This window comes from Stegostoma tigrinum, chromosome 37, assembly GCF_030684315.1.
Source record: "Stegostoma tigrinum isolate sSteTig4 chromosome 37, sSteTig4.hap1, whole genome shotgun sequence".
NCBI lineage: Eukaryota > Metazoa > Chordata > Chondrichthyes > Orectolobiformes > Stegostomatidae > Stegostoma > Stegostoma tigrinum.
The window spans coordinates 530,096-555,102 of record NC_081390.1 but is presented as its reverse complement, the minus strand read 5'-3'; the positions used below and the strand labels follow the sequence as shown (position 1 = coordinate 555,102).

The following is a 25,007-nucleotide window of genomic DNA, read 5'->3' as shown; positions in this document are numbered from 1 at the left end:
TTTGCCTAAGACTTCTGCCAGGATGAGAATATACAGCAGACAACCCCTACAGATTAAGTGTACAATTTTGGTTCCACTCTGTTACGAGCAGCAGCTGATTCAGTTTCCACTGATCGTAGTAAAAGACCCAAGATTGATGGGGTAGCGCAGTGGCTCAATGATTGCCACTACTGCCTCACAGACTCAACCATCTTCAGCTGCTTCTTCAGTGACCTTTCCTCCATCATAAGACCAGAAGTGGGGATGTTCACCGATGTTTACACAATGTTTGGTACCATTCATAACTGCTCAGACACTGATTCAGAGACAGTAGGAACTGCGGATGCTGGAGAACCTGAGATAACAACAAGGTGTAGAGTTGGATGAAAGCAGCAGGCCAAGCAGCATCAGAGGAGCAGGAAAGCTGATGTTTCGGGTCTGGACCCTTCTTCGAAAAATTTTCTGAAGAGAGGTCCAGACCCACAACATGAGCTTTCCTGCTCCTCTGATGCTGCTTGGCCTGCTGTGTTCATCCAGCTCTATACCTTGTTTCCTCAGAAACTGAAGTTGTCCATGTTCATGGGGAGAAGTCTCTGCACCAAATTAAACTTGATCTTCCTGGACCTGGATGGGTGGGGCGAGGTTGGCATCAGGAACACCAATACTAGACAGAAGACACCTCTAAAGTGAGAGAGTCAGCTTGCTTCAAGAGACAAAACCACAGGAATGGCCCTGCATGTGTAAGAGGCATTGTTGATACAATGCCATGTCCAATGACGTTTCGATAGGAGGTGATTGTGAAAAAGCAGGTGGATTCAATAAAAGCTGCAACCTTGCAAACGGTTGGGAGCAAAACATGCCTGGACCCTAGGAACATCCAATGCGTTCTGCTGCTCTATCTATTGCTGAAGAAATCTCTGAAGATGAGATGGACATGAGACGTCACAGCCTTGATTGCCTGATGATGAATTTTAGCTGACACACTCCAGGTGCAAGAGGTGGACTATGGTCTGGTATATGTCACCAGTATCCAAAGTTGAGCAGGAAGAATCAGACCTGGTCCGAAAATGCCCCAAAGGAGAAGCCACAGGAAAAAGAACAGGATGGATGTCATGATTGGAACGAGGTCAGTCAGGTGGACCTCATAGAATATGAGTTCCCAGATTGGACCAGTTTAACAACCCAATCAGGAAGTCCAGGCTGACAGATATAAACAGGAGCGTGAGGGTTCTGTTGATTCTTGAAGCAGGCTTTGAGCTAGCTGGGTCAGTGTAATTTACAATACACGCGTAAATGAAGGGTGGTTTGTGACGGGTCAGTGGCCTTCATGGAGTTATATCAATCAGTGCCAAGATCTCAGTTTTTCACAATCTACATCAGTTACCTGAATGTGGGGAAGTGTAGTGTATGGCAGCAAAGATGGTTAAAAAGCAAATTGCCAAAAAGGAGGTACAGTGCCCACAAAGAGATATAGACAGGTTGAGTGAGTGGGTAAAAAAATGCCACATGGAATACATGGGAAAATATGAGCTTTGCTGCTTTGGTCGGAATATCAAAAAAGCAGAACTTTAGTTCAACGGAGACAGACTGCAGATCTCTGAAGTATAGAGCAATGAGGACTTTCTGGTTCATGAGTCACAAAAAAAATTAAGACACAAGTAATTAAGAAGGCAAATGGAATTTTCGCATTTGTTACACATGGAACGGAATAGAAGAACAAGTAGGTTTTATTGCAGTTGTTCAAATCCTTTATGAGAGCACGAGCTACAGTTTTGTTCTTATTTGAACAAGGATATAATTGTTTGAGTAGATCAGAGAAGGTTCATTTTACTTATTCCTGAGATGAAGGCTTTATTAAGAAGGAAAAGTTGAACAGGTTCGCCCTTTCCAGGATAATCCTGAATTAATGAGCCACTTTGACAAAGGAGTGCCACATCATAGGGTTTGACATGGTCCAGTATTACCTGAAAACGAACTGTGTTCTGAGGGAGGCTCATTGGACCCGACGCATTAATGCTAATTTCTCTCCACAGTTGTTGCCAGACCTTTTCCAGCAGAGATTCTCCAGCAATTTCTGACTGTTTTCCAAGATTCACTAATTATCTATTATTTACAGGACAACAAAATCAAGGATAGCTCATAGGCATCAGTGGAGAGAAAAAGGAGATTCCAGGGTTCTAATGAAAGAGGATCATGCTGAAAATTTAACTCTGTTTGCTGATCTACAGCACAGTTCCATTTTTATTTTAATCACCAACTTTAAGGTTTATTCTCCAGCATTTCAACAACCTCCCAGGCCATGACCATACCTCCTTTTCAAGAGAATAAGTTGCGAACATGAACCAGCCTATCTGTGGCAATCCAGTGGAAAATATTGATCACTACAAACAGTAATAATCTTACAGTAGTGCATAATCATATTAATGCTAAAAAGACAGATTATGTTGAAGCTTTTCATTTTTCAAGTAAATTGACAAGAAATACCTGAGTAAACCATGCACGTAACTGTACTGAGTGTACCTAAGTAAAACTGTCCTGGCAGAACAGTGTCCAATATTTGATGTGGTTCCACAGTTAGATAGCATTTACTAATTAATCCAAGTGAGCAAAGATTAACCCTACTAATTTAAGATAATTGTAAGGCTCACACTGTGGCTGGCTGACTGACGCACTGAAGGCAGAAAAAAGGCAAATATACACGCACCAAAATATTGGTTATCCATTCTCTAGCTCATTTCTCAACACAATGCCTTGATAAATTGGAATCAACATTCCCCACTCAAAATTTAAATACACTACAGCAATTAACCATCATTCTCCATGGCAACACTTAGCAATTAGAGCCCGTATGCCACCAATCAGCAAGCTCACCTTATAAGATATAAATATTTTTTTCTGTTGACATTGGTATTTCTTGCAAAGTGCCTTACCGTGTGCAAAACACAAAATTCACACATAATGTGTCTTTCTTCAACAATACAAGAATAGCAGGGGCAGTTCAATGACAGGTAGTCTGAAGGAAATGGGCATTAGTCAGGCAACTTGAACAGCTTGGAGATTTTCATCTGTTCAGCGAGGCGGTGATATGATGCAACTTGTAGTTGATTTAATTCTACTAATATGTCTGACCAGACAAGGAAAAATGCTCTCACAGTAATAAACATTAGAAATAGACATTAGAAATATTAGAAATGAAAAGCAAGTCAAGAAGCCATGGTAAACCTTAGTTATTTTTTTCCTAAGTTAAAGCTATTTCACATGGGAATTTTATGGCATTCCCATGAGAATACAAATGCTGCACACTATCAGGGCTACTCGTGACCAGTTAGCCTGGTGTTTGTTCTGTTACTGGTGTAAATATGCTGGCATATAAGAAAAATGTAATAACTGGGAACAGGAGTCCCCTTGAGTCATTCCTTTGCCTGGAATATAATCAATAATGAAACAGCCACAGTCCTCTAGGTAGAACATTCCAAAGATTCTTCGCTGGAAGAAGAAAATTCTCCTTAATTCAATCTGAAATGCCAAGCACTATAACATCTGACTATGCCCTCTGTTAGAGTCACTGAGTCATACACATGGAGAAAGACTCCTCAGGCCAACTCATCCGCATTAACCAGATATCTAAACTGATCTCGTCCCATTTGTCAGCATTTGGCCCATATCCTGCTAAACCCTTCCTATTCATGTATCCATACCCCAGATGCCTTTCAAAGGTTGTAACTGTACTAGCCACTACAACCTCCTCTAGCAGCTCGTACCATACACGTACCACCCACTGCATGAACCACTACAACCTCCTCTAGCAGCTCGTTCCATACACGTACCACCCACTGCATGAAAAAGTTGCCCCTCGAGTCTTTCTTAAATTTTTCTCCTCTCACCTTAAAATATGCCTCCTACTTTTGGACTCCCCTACTCTGGGAAAAAAACCTTTGTTATTCACCCTATCCATGCCGGTCATGATTTTATAAGCCTCTATTATGGTTTATAATTTTATAAATCCTCAGCTCCAGGAAAATTAGCCTGAGCAAATTCAGCCTCTTCTCACAGCTCACTATGGCTCTGAGACGTGGATTGTCTACAACCAGATACCTCAAGGTGCAGGAGCAGTCCCACTAATGCTGCCTGTGCAAGATCCTGTGCAAGAGGGAGGTTCTTCACCTAGAGAGTTGTGAGCGCATGGAATAGTTTGCCAGTGGTAGTCATGGAAATGGAGTCATTAGTGACATTTAAGCAACTGCTGGACATGCACACGGACAGCAATGAATTGAGGGGAATGTAGGTTAGGTTATTTTATTTTTGGATTAGGATTATTCCACGGCACAACATCATGGGCCAAAGGGCCTGTACTGTGCTGTACTTTTCTTTGTTCTATGTTCTATGAATCCACCGGGGAGAAAGACACACCACCACCAGCGCCCTCAATCAGGTCAGCATTGAGGCACTGACCAAGCTTGATTGGGTGCTATGGGCTGAGTCCATTGCCCGCATGACTGACACAAGACTCCCCAAGCAGGCACTCTATTTGCAGCTCTGAAATGGCACACAAGCCCTAGGTGGACAGTGGAAACACTTCAGTCATACCCTCAAGGCACTCACCACCTACGTCCAGGACACCACCCACGCCCTCCACCATCTCCACGACTTCCAATTCCCTGGCCCCCAACACCTCATCTTCACGAAGGGCATCCATTCCCTGTACACTTGTATCCCCACGCAGATGGCCTAAAAACCCTCCGCTTCTTCCTCTCCCGCAGCTCCAACAGGCACCCTCTACCGACACTCTCATCTGCTCAACCAAACTCATCCTTACCCGTAATAACTTCTCCTTTAACTCCTCCCACTTCCTAAAGACTAAGGAGGTAGCTGTGGGAACCTGCATGGGCCAAGCTATGCCTGCTCTCTTCGTAGGACACGTGGAACAGAGTCTCTTCCACTGCTACACTGGCACTATCCCCCACCTCTTCCTCCACTATATTGACGACTGTATTGGTGCTGCCTCGTGCTCCCATAGGAGCTTGAACAATTCATCAAATTTACTAACACCTTCCACCCCAACCTCAAATTCACCTGGACCATCTCCAATATCTCCATCTCCTTCCTGGACCTCTCTGTCTCCATCTCTAGTGACTGCCTCAAAACCGACATCTGTTTCAAGCCCACCAATTCCCCCAGCTACCTAGACTACACCTCCTCTCACCCACCTTCCTGCAAGAATGTGATCCCCTATTGCCAATTCCTCTGCCATCCCCACGTATGCTCCCAAGATGGGGCATTCCACTCCTGAACATCCCAGATGTCCTCTTATTTCACAGACCGCAACATCTCCACTTCGGTAGTTGAAAATACTCTCAAACGCATCTTTTGCGTTTCCCACACCTCTGCCCTCACATCCCCTCCCCGACAACTAACACAAAAGACAGTTCCCACTATCTCCAAAGACAGAAATCCCTTGTTTTCACATATCACCCCACCAACCTCTGTATCCAACATATCATTCTCTGCCACTTCCACCGTCTACAATTTGACCCCACAACCAACGACATATTTCCCTCCCCACCCCTATCTGCCTTTTGTAGGGACTGTGAGAATATCTGCTTCCACCACACTCTCAGGCAGTGTTCCATTTCTGACCAGACTGATTAGAAAATATCTCAAACTGGGAACACTTGGAACTGGGTGTGGGGTGAGGGTGGTAAGGAAGTTGATAAACTCTCAACAAAAGAGATACATAGATTGGAATCTGTAAACATTATCCAAAATAGCATTTCATTTCAGCTGATTATACATTTATTTTAGCATTAAGGACTTTCCTATGCTCCAGGTTGATCCAAAGCAGTCTGCCATTAAAAGGATGAAAAGGGGTTGGAGGACTCTTCTGAAGTATTATCAAAAGTATTCGTCCAAATAGTCTGTTTCTGTACCAATCTTAAAAATATATGCTAAGAAAACACAATGCCTCAGGAATCAGTATGAAAACAATGGGAATATGGAATGAGAATCAAATACTTTTTGACATCTTATCTGTTACAAGAGAACAGAAATACATCATCAGGGTTGTTTCCTTACCGAAAATGTGGGAAGCTGCATTTCCATTCCTGACACTCCTTCTCCAGCTTCTGCACACGAGAACTTTTCTTATCTTCAAACAGAAGATCATCAATCTCACAGAACATTTGTTGAACCTGGTGGGAGGTTGCTTTCTCAAATTCCTAGAATGTGAAATTCACAGGAATAGATTGCATGCATCATCACTGAAAGTTATCAGCAGTTTAACAAGAGATGCTGCTGTTCTGTAACTGAGTGGGAGAAAAAAAAGAGATCTGCACCCTGCAGCACCACACAAATCTGTCCTGTCTCTGGGGCATAGTGCTATAATACTCAAGAGAACCTATCACTCAATGTGCAGAACAAATGCTTGGAAAACATGACTCACATTGTCACCCCAAGAGAAAGTAGAGCTGCAGGCAGTAGAGATCCTGGTTCCTGTGTAACTGTTGGCAGCAGACCAAGGGTGTCCAAAATCATCCTGTGAAGGTTGGCTACTGATGTCCTCAGAAATCTCGGACTCACTGCAACATTATCAGATACGTATAAACATAAACCTATATAATGGAAAATATGCCACATTTACAGAACAACTATTGTCACTAATCCTTCTCAAGTTACATTCATACAAACCAGAGAAAATAAAACAATGAGCTTCAACCTGCACCTGACGGATTCTTACCCTGTCAGAAATTGCCCCCTCTCCAGTGGCTCTGCCATATGTTGGGATATAGCTGCCTTCTGCACATTCTCATGGACATCAAATTAAAAGGAATCTTTTATAGAAGTTAAATTCTAATCTCTTGAAAGCATTCAATGAGTTGTTTTCCCTGTATCTCCTGTATTTGCTTAGATGTAAAAATCTCAAGGTGCCACAGTCCAAATACTGTGCAGGGTGAAATATGGTAAGACTTGATGTTATGTTATTGTTATGCTATTTTAATGAATGAAACATGACAAATTGCAACAATCCCCAGAAATAGCAACTGTTTCTCAGATTGTCTGAGGGACTTTTTTTGCTTTTTATTATTTTTATTTAAATTTTACTCATATTGAGTGAATACGGACATTGCTAGCTGGGCCAGCAGTTATTATCCATCATTAGTTGCCCTTGAGGAGGTGGTGGTGAGCTTCCTTCTTGAAATGCTACAATCTGACTGATGCAAGTAGATCCACAATGTTATTAGCGAGGGAATTCCAGGATTTTGCTCCAGTGGTATTGAAGGAATAGTGATATTGTACCAAATCAAAATGCTAAGAGTCTCAGAGGGGGAATTTGCAGGGATTGATGTTTTCATATCTGCTGCTCTTGTCCCTCTACCCATTGACAGCTTGAGCTATCACCCATTATTAACATGGGGCAATAAAATGGTTCCTGTCATCCTCACCTGTCACCCTGTAAGCTTTTCTCCCTGTACAGGAAAACAATGAGGAGCACTGCTTGATATCTCCCCTGTGTAGAAAAAGGATACCGGAGTTCCCAACTATATCATCATTCTTGAAGAAAACTCCATCAGTACAATTGAAAATCAATCTCAGGCACACTTGTCCATCTCTTATTGCACAGTTGGTACTTTCACCAATATGGTAAAGTGAGAGGCTGCCAAATGAGTTGTTGCAGACACATACTGCTCCAGAACTCGTTAATAACATGCCACAAGAGTACAAAAGAAATGGAAGCAGCAAGTCCCATACCAACTACAGGTGGAGTCAACATCTTCGACACTGGTGATAGGTGATGGTGTTGAAAACTCTTCTGGTTTATCTGGCAGCAGATGATTTTCAACACTGCATTGCAACAAGTTTTGTCTGTGAAAATACAAACTAACTTTTAAAACAAATTGGTTGAAATTTCTTTCCCCTTTGCAAACACAGATCTTACGGATTATGCCATAGAAAAAAATGGATAAAATGAGAAACACGATATGTAGATGGGTTTCCCTACATTTGTTCATTTCTGGTCTGAGGTCAACAGACATAACTGGCAGCTTGGTCTCTCTCTTTAAAAGTCACTACTCCAATCAGGCATTCATGTGATATTTATTGGCTAGGTTAGCATTTAATGCCCATCCCTGGATGTCCAGGAGAAGGCAATAGTGAACTGCTGCAAACTTTGGCAGATAGAGATACAAAAAGTGCTGTTTGAAAAGGAGATCTAGGATTTTGGCCTGTCAATAGTGTTTGAATACTCCAAATCAGGATGGTGTGTACTTGAAGCGGAATTTGATTTGTGGTGTTTCATAAATTTATCCTTGAAATTTAAGATTATAATCCTCAGGCTCCAATGTCACGACTGGAATTCTGTCTCTTTCTTTAATGGCTTCTCCACTTGGAACAAGTGTGTCATAAATAACTCTCATGTATGTTTCAAGGTGACTTTTAAAGGTGCTAATGTTAGGGAGTGGAAATTTGAAGTATATGTTCTTCCCTTGTAAATGAATTTGGACAGACATTTCTGCCCTGAGAAAATGAAAAGCCTTTTTGATTAAGTTGTGGAATCTAATGAATGTTTCCCCACCTCTAGCAGTTGAATAACTACACTGAGTACAGCTAACATTATTAGGACAAGAGGATAAAGATTCATGAGAAATAAAACAAAATTCATGAGTCACATTGTTAATAATGGGCTTTAGACGTGAACTTCTAATTGGCTGTGTGGGTGATTACTAGTGGTGATTAATAGTTTAAAACAAAAAATGGTGATTTGACAATGGAAAAGTCGTTCAGTGGTGTGTCATAGAGTGAAAGAGTCATACAGCATGGAAACTGACCCTTTGGTCCACGCCAATCATGATCCCAAACTAAACTTGTCCCATCTGCCTGTGTTGGGCCCATGTCCCTCCAAACCTTTCCTGTTCATACAGTTATCCATATGTCTTTTAAACATTGTAACTGTGCCTGCATCCACCACCACTTCTGGCAGTTCATTCCACACACGATCCACTCTTGGTAAAAAAGTTCCCCCTCATATCCTTTTCAAAATCTTTCTCCTCTCACTTTAAAAATATGCCCCCTAGTTTTGAAATTCCTCATCTTAGACTTGTATTATTCTCCATAATCGATGCCCATCATGATTTTATAAACCTCAGTAAGGTCACCCCTCAACATCCTACACTCCAATATAAGAAGTTCCTGCCAAGTTTTAAAACTCAAACCCTCCATTCCCAGCAACATTCGAGCAAATCTTTCTAAACTCTCTCTAGTTTAATAATGTTCTTCCTATAACAGGGTGACTAGAACTGCACACAGTACTCCAGAAGAAGCCTCATCAATGTCCCCAACATGATGTCCCAACTCCGATACTCAGTCTGAGCAACAAAAGCAAGCATGGTAAATGGTTTCTGAACCACCCTGTCTAATTGTGATGGAAATTTCGAAGAATTATATACCTGAACACCTCTGTCTCTCTGTTCTACAACACTACCTATCATTACTCATATGTGCCCTGCCCTTGTTTACATTACCAAAATGAAGTACTTCACATTTATCCAAATTAAATTCTATCTGCCACTCTGCAGCCCATTGATCAAATCTCTTTATAATCTTAGATAACCTTCTTCATTGCCCATGATACCACAAATTTTAGTATCATCCAACTTACTAAACACAGATTCATGAGAGTAGGTTCTTGTGGCACAGTGGTAATGTCCTACCAGGATGATTAGAAAATATATTTTAAAAATCATGAGAATTAAATAATTCAATTATGAGAAATAAATGGAGAATATGTGAGAATGCAGGCACAGTAGTAGTGTCCCTGCCTCTGGGCCAGACAGTCCATGTTCAAGATCTTCTGCATTGGAGGTATGTCATAAAAGGCTGATTCAGAATATCAACAGGGAAGGGGGAACCAGCGTAGATCACTTCACTTAATGATTCACTAATGGGTTGGGCATGACTGCCCTCATGCTTGAATTGCTCTTCAATGAGATCATGGTTAATCTTATAGTTTACCATCATTTTCCTGCACAATTCCAAAATCTCCGGGCATCTGGGCAATAGAATGTTGAGAATTCATCACTGAGTAAAAGAAATTTCCCCCATCTCAGTCCAAAATGCCCTGCACCTTATGCTGAGACTTATCCCTAATTCTAGAGCCCTCAGATGGGACAAACAACCTTACTGCTTCACCCTATTAAGCCCATAAAAATGCTGCCGTATTTAAATAAGATCACCTTTCAGTCTTCTATTTTTCCTCATAGGGCAGACCCTCCATCCCAGTGAATACTTGAATTAATCTTTATTATAAACCCTCTGTGGCAAGTATGTCATTCTGTGGTAAGGAGATGAAAACTGCACACATCACTCCAATTACATCAAGCCTCCAAATAATACTGCAGTCAAACATCTTTTCTCTGATACTCAAATCCTATTGTAATAAAGGCCAACAGACCACTTGTCTTCTTAATTGCTTGCTGTACCTGCAATGCTAACTATCACTAACTGAGGAACAAGGGCACCCAAATTGCTTTTAAGTTTAAAATTTCCCTGGCTCTCACCATTCATGAAATACTTTCTAATTCTTGCTTTTCCATCCAAAATGTAGATCTTCACATTCCTTCATATTGTATTCCACTGTCAAATATTTACTCAATCACTTAGACTGTCAAATCCTTTTAAAGCACTTTTGCATTCTCCTCTCCAGTCATGCTTACATCTGATCTGTGTCATTTACAAACATGGAAATATTACATTTAATCCCCACATCCAAACAATTAACCTAGACGATGAATAACAAATTACTCACATATCGATTATCCAATTTGACTAATATATTCACTAATCCCATTTTCTCTAATTTTGCTTACTTAACCTCTTCTGTTGATTGTGAAAAAAAAATCAACATTTGCCACAACCCACCAATTACTACTTACCTTTATTTGAGATATGGCTTTTAAAGGTCTCGCTGAAACGTATTTTATTTACTAGAAACACCTTTACGATGCCATTACTGGTATTCTAGATTTTGACCCAGCAACACTGAAGGAAGAGTGATGGCATACTGCACAATTCCAAGTCACAAATGGTATGTAAGTTAGAGAGGAACTAGCAGGAGATCGCTTCCATGACAGCCATTTTCTTCTATCGGAGATGTCTTGGGTTGTTGCTGAGCTGCATCTTGTACGTCCAAACAAGGATCAGTAGTTGGCCATTGTGACCTTTATGTCTGCTCTACTATTCAATAAAACCATGGGTGATCTCATTGTAATGTCAATTCCACATTCCTGCCTGGCCCCTCACCCACTTGCTTAACAAGAATCTATCCACCTGTGTCTTAAAGTATTTCAGACTCTGCTTCCACTACTTTTTCAGGGTTAGAGTCCAAAGAATCAGAGTACTCTGCAGTAAAAGAATTGCACCTCTTGTGTTTTAAATTCGCAATTCTAAACTTTTAAATAGTGACCTTTGGTTCCAAATTTTCCTAGTTAAAGAAAACATCCCTTCCCCCATCTACCCTGTCAAAGCCTCTCAAGATGTTATACACTTCACTGGTACATGGATTACCGCCACAGTACGAGGCTGGTGAAGGGGATGAATATTGAAAATGTCGGATGGGGTTCCGACTAGGCGGTCTGCGTTTTCATTCTTTCGTTGGATGTGGAGAAAGATTGCAAAGGCCAGAGTTTGTTTCTCATCCCTAGTTGTGGAGGTGGACAAAGTGATGGTGCACAAGGGGCACCCGGAGCCAGACAGGCAGCAGCTTCCGTCTGTACAACCGAAGCAGATACAAGGGCCGAGCGGCTTTTGCCTGCCTGTCCAACAGGAAGGAGCCGAGGGGCTGGTCTCCGGCCTGAGATCAGGACTACCACCCACCGGCCCACACTCACATCTCCGGCGGCGTAGACAGCGGCCTCCGGCTGTATCTGTGGATCATTTCGTCGCCTGTCACCGCACATCGCACTGGCTATCTGCCTCGGAAGCCTGGCATTCGCTCGCTCTCCCCGGAGCCGGGCACGGCACCCCCAGTCCCGGGTAATTTGTCGGCACCAAAGAAGGACGGGCCTATTCCGGGCTCTCTCAGTCCTGGGGATTTAGCGCCTGACTGGGCCACGCTGCCATGGAAACCTGGAGGCGTCGGGGGGCTTGCTGGGAGATGGAGTTCATCAGGAACTAATCGCCAGACTGACCAGCCATTCCCCCCTGACTCCTCAGACTGACCTCCCTCTTCAGGCATGAACCCCGCCCCCTCCACCTCCTCTTCAAATTGACACTCCTTCCCAGACTGACCCTCTCTCTTCGATGACTGACTCCCCCCCTTCAGAGAGATAGACCTCACCTCTCCCACCCCCACAAGACGGACCCGTTGCCGACCCACAGGACTATTCACATAAACTGACCTTCCTTACCCAGGTCAAAATTCTGGACACTTTGGGTGAACCTACAACATGTGGACTCCAGTGGTTCAAGAAGGCAGCTCACCATCACTTCTCAAGGGCAACAAGGGACAGGTATTAAATGCTGGCCAGCCAGCCAGAAACATCCACATCTGAAATAGCTCCACACCAAGTCACCCTTTATTAACATGCCAAGAGTCTTTGACACTGCAGGTTACTCAGAGCCAGCTCTCAAAGTGAGCAGAATCTCTGACACTCATTTATATTTGTCAGCCAGGGCTCCCTGATTTGAACAGATTAACAGCCTCAATCACAGAACTCATAATATGAGGTCCACCTGCCTGACCTCTTTATAATCACTACATTCCTCCCTCTCTGAGTCCAATGACATAGGCTGGTACTTTTTCTAATTTAGCTCCTTCTGGGGTGTTTCAACACTGGGTCTGGTTCCGTCGACTCTACCTCTCATACAGGCAGTAACTTGCCTCTTGTGCCCAGAGTGTATCAAAGAAATTCATTCTGCTCTTCAAGTGGCAAAAGTGTCAAGGCACAACATTCACAGTGTCCATCTCAGATTCCAAGGTATCTTCAATGTTTGACAAAGGGAGAACAATGGGTTCCAGAACAGTCAGAAAGGTAGACGAGGAGCTGGACACACATCTCGCGGTTGACTTGACGCTGTGCACATTAATGCTCGCAATTCGTACCCCCATTGTGGGCAGTGACCGCAGTACCCTCCCCAAGTCCAAGGTCCAGCCCCTCCATCTGTCCCTTCATGCCCATTGCCCGGGCTAACTGCTGGAAGCTCTCCGGGCTCAGGAAACCGTCCGTGCTGCCTTCCGGGTGGCATCCCCCCGTCAGGGGTGCGGAGGCAGGAGGGTCCGGCTCTGGGTCAGGCTGGGGACGCGCTGTTTCCTCCTTCCCGCCTGGAAGTTCCGGGGGGCCCTCCAGTGCTCCAGCGGCACTTGACTGGGTGTCGGAGTGAGCCTCAGGACGCCTCCCATCACCTGGAAGCGTGGTGCTGCTTTCCTTCCCCCTCGAGACCTTTACCTTCTGCTTCGGGTGGGCCCTCTCCGAATCCTCCTTGTCAGAGGAGCTCTTATAGCCCCCCTGTAGCTGCCTCTTCCCGCCTGATTGTTGCGGTTCCTGGGCCCATCGACGCACCTTCCTCCTCGCTTTCTGGACTGTTGTCCACTCCCCTGGGTCGCCTGTCGCCGCCTCCATTGGCTCCGGGTTGTCGGGTGGGATCGGAGCCTGCAGGGGTGCTTTGCTGGCCTCGGGCCCATCCTGCACGGCCTGGCCCTCCTGCACATTAGTGGGGTCCTTGCTGGGCCCTGGTGCCTTCCTCTCCTCCGGGGGGCTGGCCCCGCATTTCCCCTGCCGGCGACCTGGGCGTAGGTGGCACCCCGCTGCGGGCATGCCCTATAGAAGTGGCCCGCTTCCCCGCAAAGGTTGCGGCTTCTCTCTCGTGGGCAATCCTTTGCAAGGTGTCCCTCCTCCCTGCAGATGGTGGCTTTGCAGTCAGCCGCCATGTGACCTGACCTACCACAGGCATGGCAGACTTTAGGTTGCCCTGCATAGGTCAGGTAGCCCCTGCTCCCGCCGATCGCGAAGCTGGACGGTGGATGTGCGACATTCCCGTCTGCGCCCATCCTCAGCGTCACCTTGACCTGCCTCTTACTCGTCCAGATGCCAAAGGGGTCCACGATGTCAGTTAGGTCCCCTTCCACCTTCACATACCTTCCGAGGAAGGTCAGGATATCAACTGCTGGCACATGCGGGTTGTACATGTGTACAGTCACCATACGGCTCCTCTGTGCTGGCATCACAAACAGTGGGACAGCGGTCAATACAGAGAGGGGGCCCTCACCTCCTTTCTCCTTGAAAACCTCCAGGAAGCGCTCGCAAAGCTTGGCACTCCGGAAGGTCACGTCGTAAAAACCTCCTCCGGGGAAATCCTGCAGGCAGTAAATGTCCGCAGCAGCGAACCCACAACAGTCCAACAGGACCCTCTTCACGAAGAAGGTGCGGTCCACAGGTGCAACTTCATCCACCTTCTTTACAGAAACGCGGATGGTGTTCCGGACCCCCTGACCTGGGGCACGAGCACTTGCCGCAGCCATCGTTGCAGGTTGGCTGCTCCCCTGAACCAGCGTTAGGCCGAAGCCAGCATTAAGATCCACTGGTCGCAAGGGTGCACAGCCAACCCGAAGTCCTCCTTTCACCTCCAAGATAGCACTCTCGTCCTCTCGGTCCACAAGAGAGTGGGTCTTTATTGTGTTCGAGATGTAAGCTAGTTCACTGAGCTTGCCGGTTTGTTCCCAGATGTTTTGTCACCATTCTAGGTAACATCAACAGTGAGCCTCCGACAAAGCGCTGGTGTTATGTCCCGCTGTCTATTTATCTGTTTAGGTTTCCTTGGGTTGGTGATGTCATTTCCTGCATTGGTGAAGTCATTTCCTGTTCTTTTTCTCAGGGGATGGTTGATTGGCTCCAAATCAATGTGTTTGTTGATGGAGTTCCGGCTGGAATCCCATGCTTCTAGGACTTCTCGTGCGTGTCTCTGTTTGGCTTGTCCTAGGATGGATGTGTTGTCCCAATCAAAGTGGTGTCCTTCCTCATCTGTATGTAAGGATACGAGTGATGGTGGGTCATGTCGTTTTGTGGCTAGTTGATGTTCATGTATCCTGGTGGCTAGCTTTCTGCCAGTTTGTCCGATGTAGTGTTTGTCACAGTTCTTGCAAGGTATTTTGTAGATGGCGTTCGTTTTGCTTGTTGTGTGTATAGGGTCTTTTAAGTTCATTAGCTGCTGTTTTAGTGTGTTGGTTGGTTTGTGGGCTACCCTGATGCCAAGAGGTCCGAGCAGTCATTTCAGAAATGCCTTTGATGTAGGGGAGAGTGGTTATGGTTTCTGAGCCCGTTTTGTCTGTTTGTTTGGGTTTGTTGCTGAGAAATCGGCGGACTGTGTTCATAGGGTACCCATTCTTTTTGAATACACTGTATAGGTGATTTTCTTCTGCTCTGCGTAGTTCCTCTGTGCTGCAGTGTGTGGTGGCTCATTGAAATAATGTTCTAATGCAGCTTCGTTTGTGGGTGTTGGGATGGTTGCTCCTGTAGTTCAGTATTGGGTCCGTATGTGTTGTTTTCCTGTAGACGCTGGTTTGAAGTTCCCCATTGGCTGTGTGCCACTCATTGGTCCTTTTGCTGATCAATGTACTGTTGTACTCGGAGGTAACCTTCTTCCCTGTCCACCTCATGACCAATTTTGATGTCTTCTGCAAACTTAGTAAACATACCTCCTATATTCACATTCAAATCATTTATATAAATGGCATAAATGGATTTAGCATCTATCCCTACAGCACACACTGGTCACAGGTCTCCAGTGTGAAAAACAACTCTTGGCCTGCTGTGTTCATCCAGCTCCACACTTTGTTATCTCGGATTCTCCAGCATCTGCAGTTCCCATTATCTCTTCTCCACCACCCTCTGTCTTCTACCTTTGAGCCAGTTTTGCACCCAAATGGCTAGTTCTCCCAAGTCCCCCATGTGGAACCTTGTCAATTGCCTTGCTGAGGTCCATTAGACAACCTCCACAACTCTGCCTTCATCAATCTTCTTTGCCACTTCTTCAAAAAAACTCAAGTCAGTGAGACACAATTTCCCACACATAAAGCTATGTTTACTATTCCTAATCATTCCTTGCCTTTCCAAATGTAAATCCTGTTCCCTCGGAATCTCTCCCAACAACTGACTGCCACTTACGTCAGGCCCACCAGTCTATAATTCCCAGACTTTTCTTTACCACTTTCTTAAATAACAGCATCACATTAGCCAAATTCTAGTCTTCTAGCACATCACCCGTGGCTATCAACGATACAAATACCTCAGCATGAAGCCCAGTAATCACTTCCTTCGCTTCTCACAAAGTTCTGGGGTACACCTGATCAGGTTCCAAAGATTTTTCCATTGTTATGCATTATAAGACATCCAGCAGCACCACCTGTTGTTGTATAGACACTATTAATCACTATTTATTTCTCCAAATTCTTGAGCGTCAATATCCTTCTTCACAGTAAAATCTAATGCAAAATTCTCATTTAGTTCCAGTGGCAGTACACCGGTGGTGTAAGTGCCAGTGGGTATTGACTGAATGCATCTGCATTTGCCACTTAGTTTCCCGGACATGTTCCAATTTGTAATTATATGCACTTAGTATTAGAGACCACCACTGAATTCAGTCTGAAGCTATTGGCAGCACTGCTTTGTCTTCTTTAAGTAGACCTAGCAGGGATTCATGGTCCGTTATTATTGAAAATTTACATGCACAAAGGCATTGGTCGAACTTCATGACTCTAAATATGACTGCCAAACCTTCTTTCTTGATCTGGGCATATATATGCTCTGCATTTGCCAATGTCCTGGAAGCATACGCTATTTGGTTTTCTTCTCCATTGGGACACCTGCGAGCTAATACTACCCCGATGACATACTGGGAGGCATTGCATAGATCTTGCTTGGGATCATAGTCTGTCAACACCTTAGAGGATGATAGCTGTTTCTTGACTTCCCTGGAAACAATGACTTGGCCATGCGACCACTTCCAAGGCTGACAGCTTTTTCTGTGTTGATACACGGGATGAAGGCCAAATTATGTATGAGCTTTTCATAATCATGCACCGGCTCATAGAAAGACCTAAGCTCCGGTACAGACATGGGAACTGGGACACCTTTGATCACCCACACTTTATCTTTCAATGGGGTGTAACCTGGTCTTGTTGACTCTGTAGCCCAGGTATGTCACTTGGAGTGCCTGGAACGCATGTTTTTCCCTTCCAAGGCATACGCCCACCCTGGAGAAATGCCTAAGGACTATGTCCAAGTTCTCTAGGTGCTCCTTAATAGTCTTTCCCATTGTTAGCATGTCATCTAGATAAATGGCAACCTAGGGTTGACCTTCTATAATGTTCTCCATCATAGAATGAAACGTCACACAGGCTGATAGTACATCAAACGGCAGTCTAATATATTCGTACAAACCCTTATGGGTATTACTTGTAGCATACTTCTGGGAATTCTCATCTGACCGCAATGGAAGTATGCATTGCTCATGGACATCTTGGTGATGGACAACTCCCCTGCCAGCTTTGCATAAAAATCCTCTATGTAAAGGACAGGGTATTTATCCAGTTATGAAAATCTGGTTACCATTTGTTTAAAATCCCCACAAAGGTGAACCGATCTGTTGGGCTTCACAATTGATATGAACAATGCTGCTCATTCCTCAAACTGTACTGATTTGATATTCCTCCATTTTCCAGGATCCTGAATTCTACCCCTAACTTTCCCTTTAAGACAAATGGCATTTGTCCAACAAGCATCCTTCCACTATCATTCACTAGACCTACCTGAAAAACTTTTGCGTATTTAATTCGGACTTCACTCAGGTAACCATTTTCTATCTAAAAATGTTGAGCTAATCTAGGTGAATCTTGCTGAACCACAGAATTCCTACAGGGCCTTCAGCCCAACAAGTTCACACCGACCCTCAGAGCATCCCACCCAGACCTACCCACCCAGACCTACCCCCCCATAATCTATCCAATCTACACATCCCTGAACACTTGGGACAACTTAGCATGGCCAGTCCACTTTGCCTGCAAATATTGGGACTGTGGGAGGAAACCAGAGCACCCAGAGGCAGACATGGGGAGAAAATGCAAACTCTACACAGACAGTCACCTGAGGCTGGAATTGAACCCGGATCTCTGGAGCTCTGAGGCAGCAGTGCTGCCCACTGAGCCACCATGCTGCCCAATTTTGCTCCATCAACTTAGAGTTGACACTTTTACAACATTCAGTGATAACTGAACCAGCTACTTCTCATTAAAGAGCATAACCATAGTTGATCCTGTAATCTGTAAAGGCTACCCAGTTTAGCTTCTCAGTCTACTCAGAGTATTGTGCAAATGAAAGGGTTGGAGTCCAGAATGGACTTCGTTGAATATCGGTTCTGTGATCACTGACATGGTCACACCGGCATTGACCTCCATTAAAAGCAAGTGACCATTTAACCAGATGTTTATTTTGCCTTGGTTTTGATTTGGATTTTGCTAAGTAATTTAACTGTTCCCTACAGTCACAGAGTCATAGAGTCCTACAGCACAGAAACAGGCCCTTTGACCCAAACTGGTCCATGCCAACAAAACTGTCCATCCATACGAACCCCATTTCCCTGCACTTGTCCCATATCATTCTAAACCTTTCCTATCCATGTATTCACCCAAATGCCTTTTAAATGTTGTTAATGTACCCACCTCAGCCACTTCTGCTGGCAGCTCATTGCATGTGCATAATGACGCTCTGTGTAAAATAGTTGCCCCTCAAGTTCCCATGTATTCTTTCCCCTTTTACCTTAAACTGATGCCCTCTAGCCCTCGATTCTCCAACCCTGGGGAAAAGACTGAGTGCACTCACCCTGTCTATTGCAAGTCATGATCTTATACATTTCTATGAGATCCCCCCCCTCAGGCTCCTACACATTAAAGAAAACAGTCCTAGTTTGTCTAATCTTTCCCGATAACTCAGTCCCTTGAGTCCTTGCACCATCCTTGTAAATTTCTTCTGCATTCTTTTCAGTTTAATACCAACCTTCCTACAACTAGGTGACTAAAACTGAATACAATACTCCAAGTGCGGCTCCATCCTGTACAACTGCAACATAAGTTCCCAAGTTCTGTTCGCAATGCCCTAACTGATGAAGGCCAGTGTGTCAAAAGCTTCTTCAATGCTCCATCTACCCTTGACTCCACTTTCAAAGAACAGTGCATCTGAACTCCAAGGTCTCTCTGTTCCAAACACTCCGTAAGGCCCTATCATTCACTATGAAACTCCTATCTTGATTTGACTTTCCAAAATGCAGTACCTTAGCCTTATCATGTTAAATTCCATTGCCATTTCTTGGCTCACTTTCTCAGCTGATCAAGATCTTGTTGCAATTTCTGATAACCTTCCTCACTGTCCACAATGCTGCCTATTTTAGTGTCGTCCGCGAATTTAGTAATCATGACTTCTACATTCTCATCCAAAGCTCTGGTATAGATAAAGAACAGCAATGGGCCCAACACCGACCCCTGAGGTGCACCACTAGTCACAGACCTCCAGTCCAACAAGCATCCTTCCACTATCATTCACTGCTTCCTACCATCAAGCCAGTTGTGTATCCAATTTGCCAACTCTCCCTGGATTCCATGTGATCTAACCTTCCAGAGCAGCCTAACACGTGGTGCCTTATCAAGGGAATTACTGAAATCCATGTAGACTACATCTACTGGCCTGCCCTCATCAACCTTCATGGTCACTTCAAAGTACTCTAACAAATTTGTGAGGCATGATCTCTCACACACGAAGCCATGCTGACTACTCCTAATCATACCCTGCCTTTCTGAATGCATGTATATCTTATCCCTCAGAATCTTCTCAAGTAACTTACTTACCACAGATGGTAAGCTTACTGGTCTTTAATTCTCAGGTTTTCTTTGCAGCCCTTCTTGAATAAGGACACAACAGTTGCTACCCTCCATGCTTCCAGAATCTCACCTGTGTCTAACGATGATTGAAATATATCAGCCAGGATGCCCGCAATTTCTCTTCCAGCCTCTTGTAGGGTCTTGGATATGTCTGATCAGGACCAGGATAAACCTTCATACGTTTTGATACTTCCAACACCTCCTCTGCTGTGATATGGACTGTCCCCAAGATATTGCCACTAACTTCCCCAAGTTCCCAAATCTTCATGTCTTCATGTAAACACAGTGGAGAAATATTCATTGAGGCTGTCACCCATCTTCTGTGGTTCCACACATACATATCCACTTTGGTCTTGAAGGGGTCCTATTTTCTCTGTATGCATTATTTTTCCTTTAACGCACTTAGAGAATCTCTTTAGGTTTACCCTAACCTTCTTAGCCAAAGCTATCTTGTGCCCCTTGTTTGCTCTCCTTTTTGCCTTCTTCGGTCAACTGTTAAAGCCATTATACACCTCCAGGGATTCTCTTGATCCCAGCTGCCTGTATTTGAGCCATGCCTCCTTTTTTCTGGTTGAAGCCTCAATATCTCTTGTCATCCAGGTTCTCCTACTCCTCCCAACCTTGCCCTTCACCCTCATAGGAACATATACATCTTGAACTCTAGCTATCACACGTTTAAAGGCTTCCCAACTGCCAGAGGCCCCTTTCCCTGCAAACAAATTACTCCAATCAACCCCTGCAAGCTTCTGTCTAATGTCATCAAAATTCACCTTGCTCCAGTATTGGACTTGAACCTGTGGACCAGTTTTGTCCCTCTCCATAACTATCTTAAAATTAATAGAACTATGGTCACTAGTCCAAGGTGCTCGCCCATTGTCTCCTCAGTGACCTGTCCTGCACTATTTCTCAAGAGTAGGTTGAGTTTTGCCCCTTCCTGCGTATGGCCCTCAATATACTGCTTGAGGAAACTTCCCTGAACGCATTAAAAAAAAATTCCACCCCATCTAAGTCCTTAACACTACGGCAGTCCCAGTCTTTGTTCCGAAAATTAACATCTCCCACTATTTCTCCTGCAAGTCTCCACAATCTCCCTATTGTGTAACCTCAATAACGTCACCATCCGCTTCTTATTTCTTAGCAACCCACAAAGCCTCATTGGATGATCCCTCAGTTATTTCATCTCTGACTACTGCTGTGATCTACCCCTTAGTCAACAATGCAACACCTCCTCCCCTCATTCCTCCATTTCTAATCTGCCTAAAGCAGTTGTACCCTGGCACATTAAGCTGCCAGTCCTGTCCTTCCCTTAGCCATGTTTCTGTAATGGCTGTAATATCCCAGTCCCATGTACCTATTCCATGCCCTGAGTTCATTGACCTTACCTCATGGAATCATAAAATCATAGAATCCCTACAGTGAGGAAACAGGCCCTTCGGCCCAACAAGTCTACACCAACACAAAAAGCATCTCACCCAGACTATCCCCCTAATCTATGCATCCCTGAACATTACGGGGCAACTTAGCATGGCCAATCCACCTGATCTGCACATCTTTGGACTGTGGGCGAAAACCAGATGACTGGAGGAAACCCACGCAAGTCACAGGGAAGATTAGATTAGATTAGATTCCCTACAGTGTGGAAACAGGCCCTTTGGTCCAACAAGACCACACTGCCCCTTGAAGCATCCCACCCAGACCCATCCACCTATAACCCACACACCCCTGAACACTACGGACAATTTTTTAGCATGGCCAATCCACCTAACCTGCACATCTTTGACTGTGGGAGAAAACCGGAGCACCTGGAGGAAACCCACGCAGACACGGGGAGAATGTGCCAACTCCACACAGACAGTCGCCCGAGGCTGGAATCAAACCTAGGTCCCTGGTGCTGTGAGGCTACAGTGCTAACCACTGAGCCACCGTGCCGCCCCAAAGGGAGAACGCACAAACTCTGTTGCAATGAAATAGATGCAATTTAAACCAAAAAGCATTCCTCGCTAACTGTCCTGTTCCAGCCAGACCGGTCTCTTGAACTTGCTATTTCTGATTACTGTATCTCCTTCCTGCCTCACACTTGCCTCCCTGCCAATCTAGTTTAACCCCTGCTTTGCAGCAGTAGCCAATCTGCCTGCCAGATTATTGGTCCCCCTCCAGTTCAGGTGCAACCCATCTCTCCTGAACAGGTCACCTCTACGCAGAGAAGATCCCAATGATCCAGGAATCTGAATCCCAGCTCCCTGCACCAACATTTTGTTTTAAACCAGATATAGGTGGACTTTCCAGGGTGTGCATTCTCCTGGATATCAGCCTATGAGTTCTCTAACTCCATTTAGGTTCAGTGGGGCTCTTTTGCTGTCTGACGTCCACATATCAGCAGCAACTACAATGGCTTGCCAGCTGGGATCCTGAAGAAATTTTTAACTGTTTTGCCAAGTCTTGGCTTTGTTTTAGAGACTTGTTGTCGGCTGACCTAGAGTCCTTCTGTTCAGGACTGCAATTGCCTTCACTTAAGTGGTTTTCCTCAAGCGCAGTGGAACTGGCAAGGGTCTTCTATCAGAATACTCTGCATCTCATATGCCCCACTGACACAACACGGTGTGAGGCTGGATGAACACAGCAGGCCAAGCAGCATCAGAGGAGCAGGAAAGCTTGAAGTTTCGGGTTGGGACCCTTCTTCAGAAATGGGTGAGGGGAAGGGGATACTGAAATAAATAGGGAGACAGGGGGAGGCAGATAGAAGATGGATAGATGAGAAGATAGGGTGAGAGGAGACGGACAGCTCAAAGAGTCGGAGTTAGAGCCAGTGAATGTGAATGTAGGTGGGGAGTTGGGGGTGGGGAAGTTGGTGGGTTGGTACGTGAGGACGAGGGGGATTCTGTTTTGGTTATTATTATGAATAGGGGGTGTGAGGGATGAGTTGTGGGAAATGCGGGAGACACGGTCGAGGGCATTTTTGATCACTGCGGAGGGGAATTTGTGGTTTTTGAAAAAAAGAGGACATCTGGGATGTTCGGGAGTGGAATGCCTCCTCTCGGGAGCAGATGCGGCGGAGGTAAAGAAATTGGGAATAGGGGATGGCATTTTTAACAGGAAGGTGGGTGAGGGGAGGAATATTCTAGGTAGTTTTGGGAATCAGTAGGCTTAAAATGGATATCGGTTTCCAGGTGGATGCCAGAGATGGAGACAGAGAGGTCCAGGAAGAAGAGAGAGGTGTCAGAGATGGTCCGGGTAAACTTAACGTTGGGGTGGAAGGTGTTAGTGAAGTGGATGAACTGTTCGAGCTTCTCGTGGGAACACGAGGCAGCGCCAAATCAGTCATCAGTGTAACAGAGGAAGAGATGGGGGATATGACCAGGGTAGCTTTGTAAGAGGGATTGTTCCACGTACCCTACAAAGAGGCAGGCATAGCTTGGGCCCATGTGGGTATCCATGGCCACCCCCTTTGTCTGTAGGAAGTGGGAGGAATTAAACATCCCAAATGTCCTCTTTTTTTTTTCAAAAACCGCAACTTCCCCTCCAGTGATCAAAAATGCCCTCGACCCTGTCTCCCGCATTTCCCGCAACTCATCCCTCACATCCCCTGTCCGCAATAATAACCAAAACAGAACCCCCTTGTCCTCACATACCACCCCACCAACCTCCAAATCCAACACATCATCCTCCGACATTTCCGCCATCTGCAAGCCAACCCCACCATCAAAGACAATTTTATGTCCCCACCCTTGTCTGCTTTCTGGAGGGACCTCTCTCTCCATGACTCCCTTGTCCACTCCACACTCCCGTCTATCCCCACCACCCCCAGTACTTTTCCCTGCACCGAAGCAAGTGTTACACCTGCCCCTAAACCTCCCTCCTCACCCTGATCCCAGGCCCTAGGAAGACTTTTCACATCAAACAGACGTTCACCTACATCTGTCAATGTGATATACTGTATCCGCTGTTCCCATTGTGGCTTCCTCAACATCAGGGAAACTAAACGGAGGCTTGGGGATCGCTTTGCAGATCACCTATGCTCCGTTCGCAACAAAGAACTACACCTCCGAGTCGCGAACTATTTCAATTCCCCACGCAAATGCTCAGATGACATGTCCATCCTGGACCTCCTGCATTGCCACAATGACGCCACCCGAAAGATGCAGGAAAAGCATCTCATATTTCGCTTGGGAACCCTGCAGCCTAAGGGTATCAATGCGGACTTCACAAGCTTCAAAATCTCCCCTCACCGATCACATGCCAAAGCCAGCCCAGCTAGTCCCCGCCTCCCTAACCATTCCTCTCACCTCAAGCCCCACCCCCATCTCCCCCATCCCCTACCCACTAACCTTATCCCGTGCCCCCTGACCTGTCCGTCCTCCCTGGACTGACCTATCCCCCCTAACTCCTCACCTACATTCACCTTCACTGGCTCTAACCCCGCCTTTTTGACCAGTCTTTCTCCTCTCACCCTATCTTCTCCTTTATCCATCTTCTATCCTTCTCCCCCATCTCCTTATTTATTTCAGAATCCCCTTCCTCTCCCCCATTTCTGAAGAAGGGTCCCAACCTGAAACGTCAAGCTTACCTGCTCCTCTGATGCTGCTTGGCCTGCTGTGTTCATCCAGCCTCACACCGTGTTATCTCAGATTCTCCAGCATTGGCGGTTCCTACTATCTCTGCTCGACTTGACACATTACCAAACAATAAAGCCAGTTGTAGTGCCTGTTTGAAGTCCAGTTGGACTTCAGTTAGTAGGCAGTTTTGCCCGGTTACATAACCAATCCCACATACCATAGTGTGGCTTAGTGGTTAGCACTACTGCTTCCCAGTGCTAGGGACCTGGGTTCAATTCTAGCCTTGGGAGACAGTCTGTGCAGGTTTTCGCTGGGTGCTCTGGTTTCTTCCCACAGTCCAAAGATGTGCCAGCTTTAGTGGATTGGCCATGTTAAGTTGCCAATGGTGTGCAGTCTTGGTGGATTAGAGGGAAATACTGGGATAAGGTAGGGGGGTCTGGGTGGGATGCTCTTTGGATGGTAGGTGTAGACTTGATAGGCTGAATGGCCTGCTTCCACACTGTAAGGATGTGTCCTCCTCTACATCGGTGAGACCAAGCAGAGGCTTGGAGACCGCTTTG

The 25,007-nt window shown here is 45.3% G+C and overlaps 1 protein-coding gene across 3 annotated transcripts in view; it reads right to left on the bottom strand.

Moving 5' to 3' along the window:
- Positions 1 to 12,096, bottom strand: part of LOC125467636 (protein FAM149B1) — a 104,929-nt gene extending 92,833 nt beyond the window's left edge. For all 3 annotated transcript variants that reach the window (XM_048563764.2, XM_059640344.1, XM_059640345.1), the window contains exons 1-4: positions 11,859 to 12,096; positions 7,726 to 7,839; positions 6,419 to 6,554; positions 6,052 to 6,194 (exon numbers count right to left, since the gene is read on the bottom strand). In XM_048563764.2, the coding sequence (XP_048419721.2) occupies positions 6,052 to 6,194; positions 6,419 to 6,554; positions 7,726 to 7,839; positions 11,859 to 11,905 (440 nt within the window). In that variant the 5' untranslated portion in view covers positions 11,906 to 12,096. The remainder of the gene's footprint in view (positions 1 to 6,051; positions 6,195 to 6,418; positions 6,555 to 7,725; positions 7,840 to 11,858) is intronic.
- Positions 12,097 to 25,007: the final 12,911 nt, after the last annotated feature.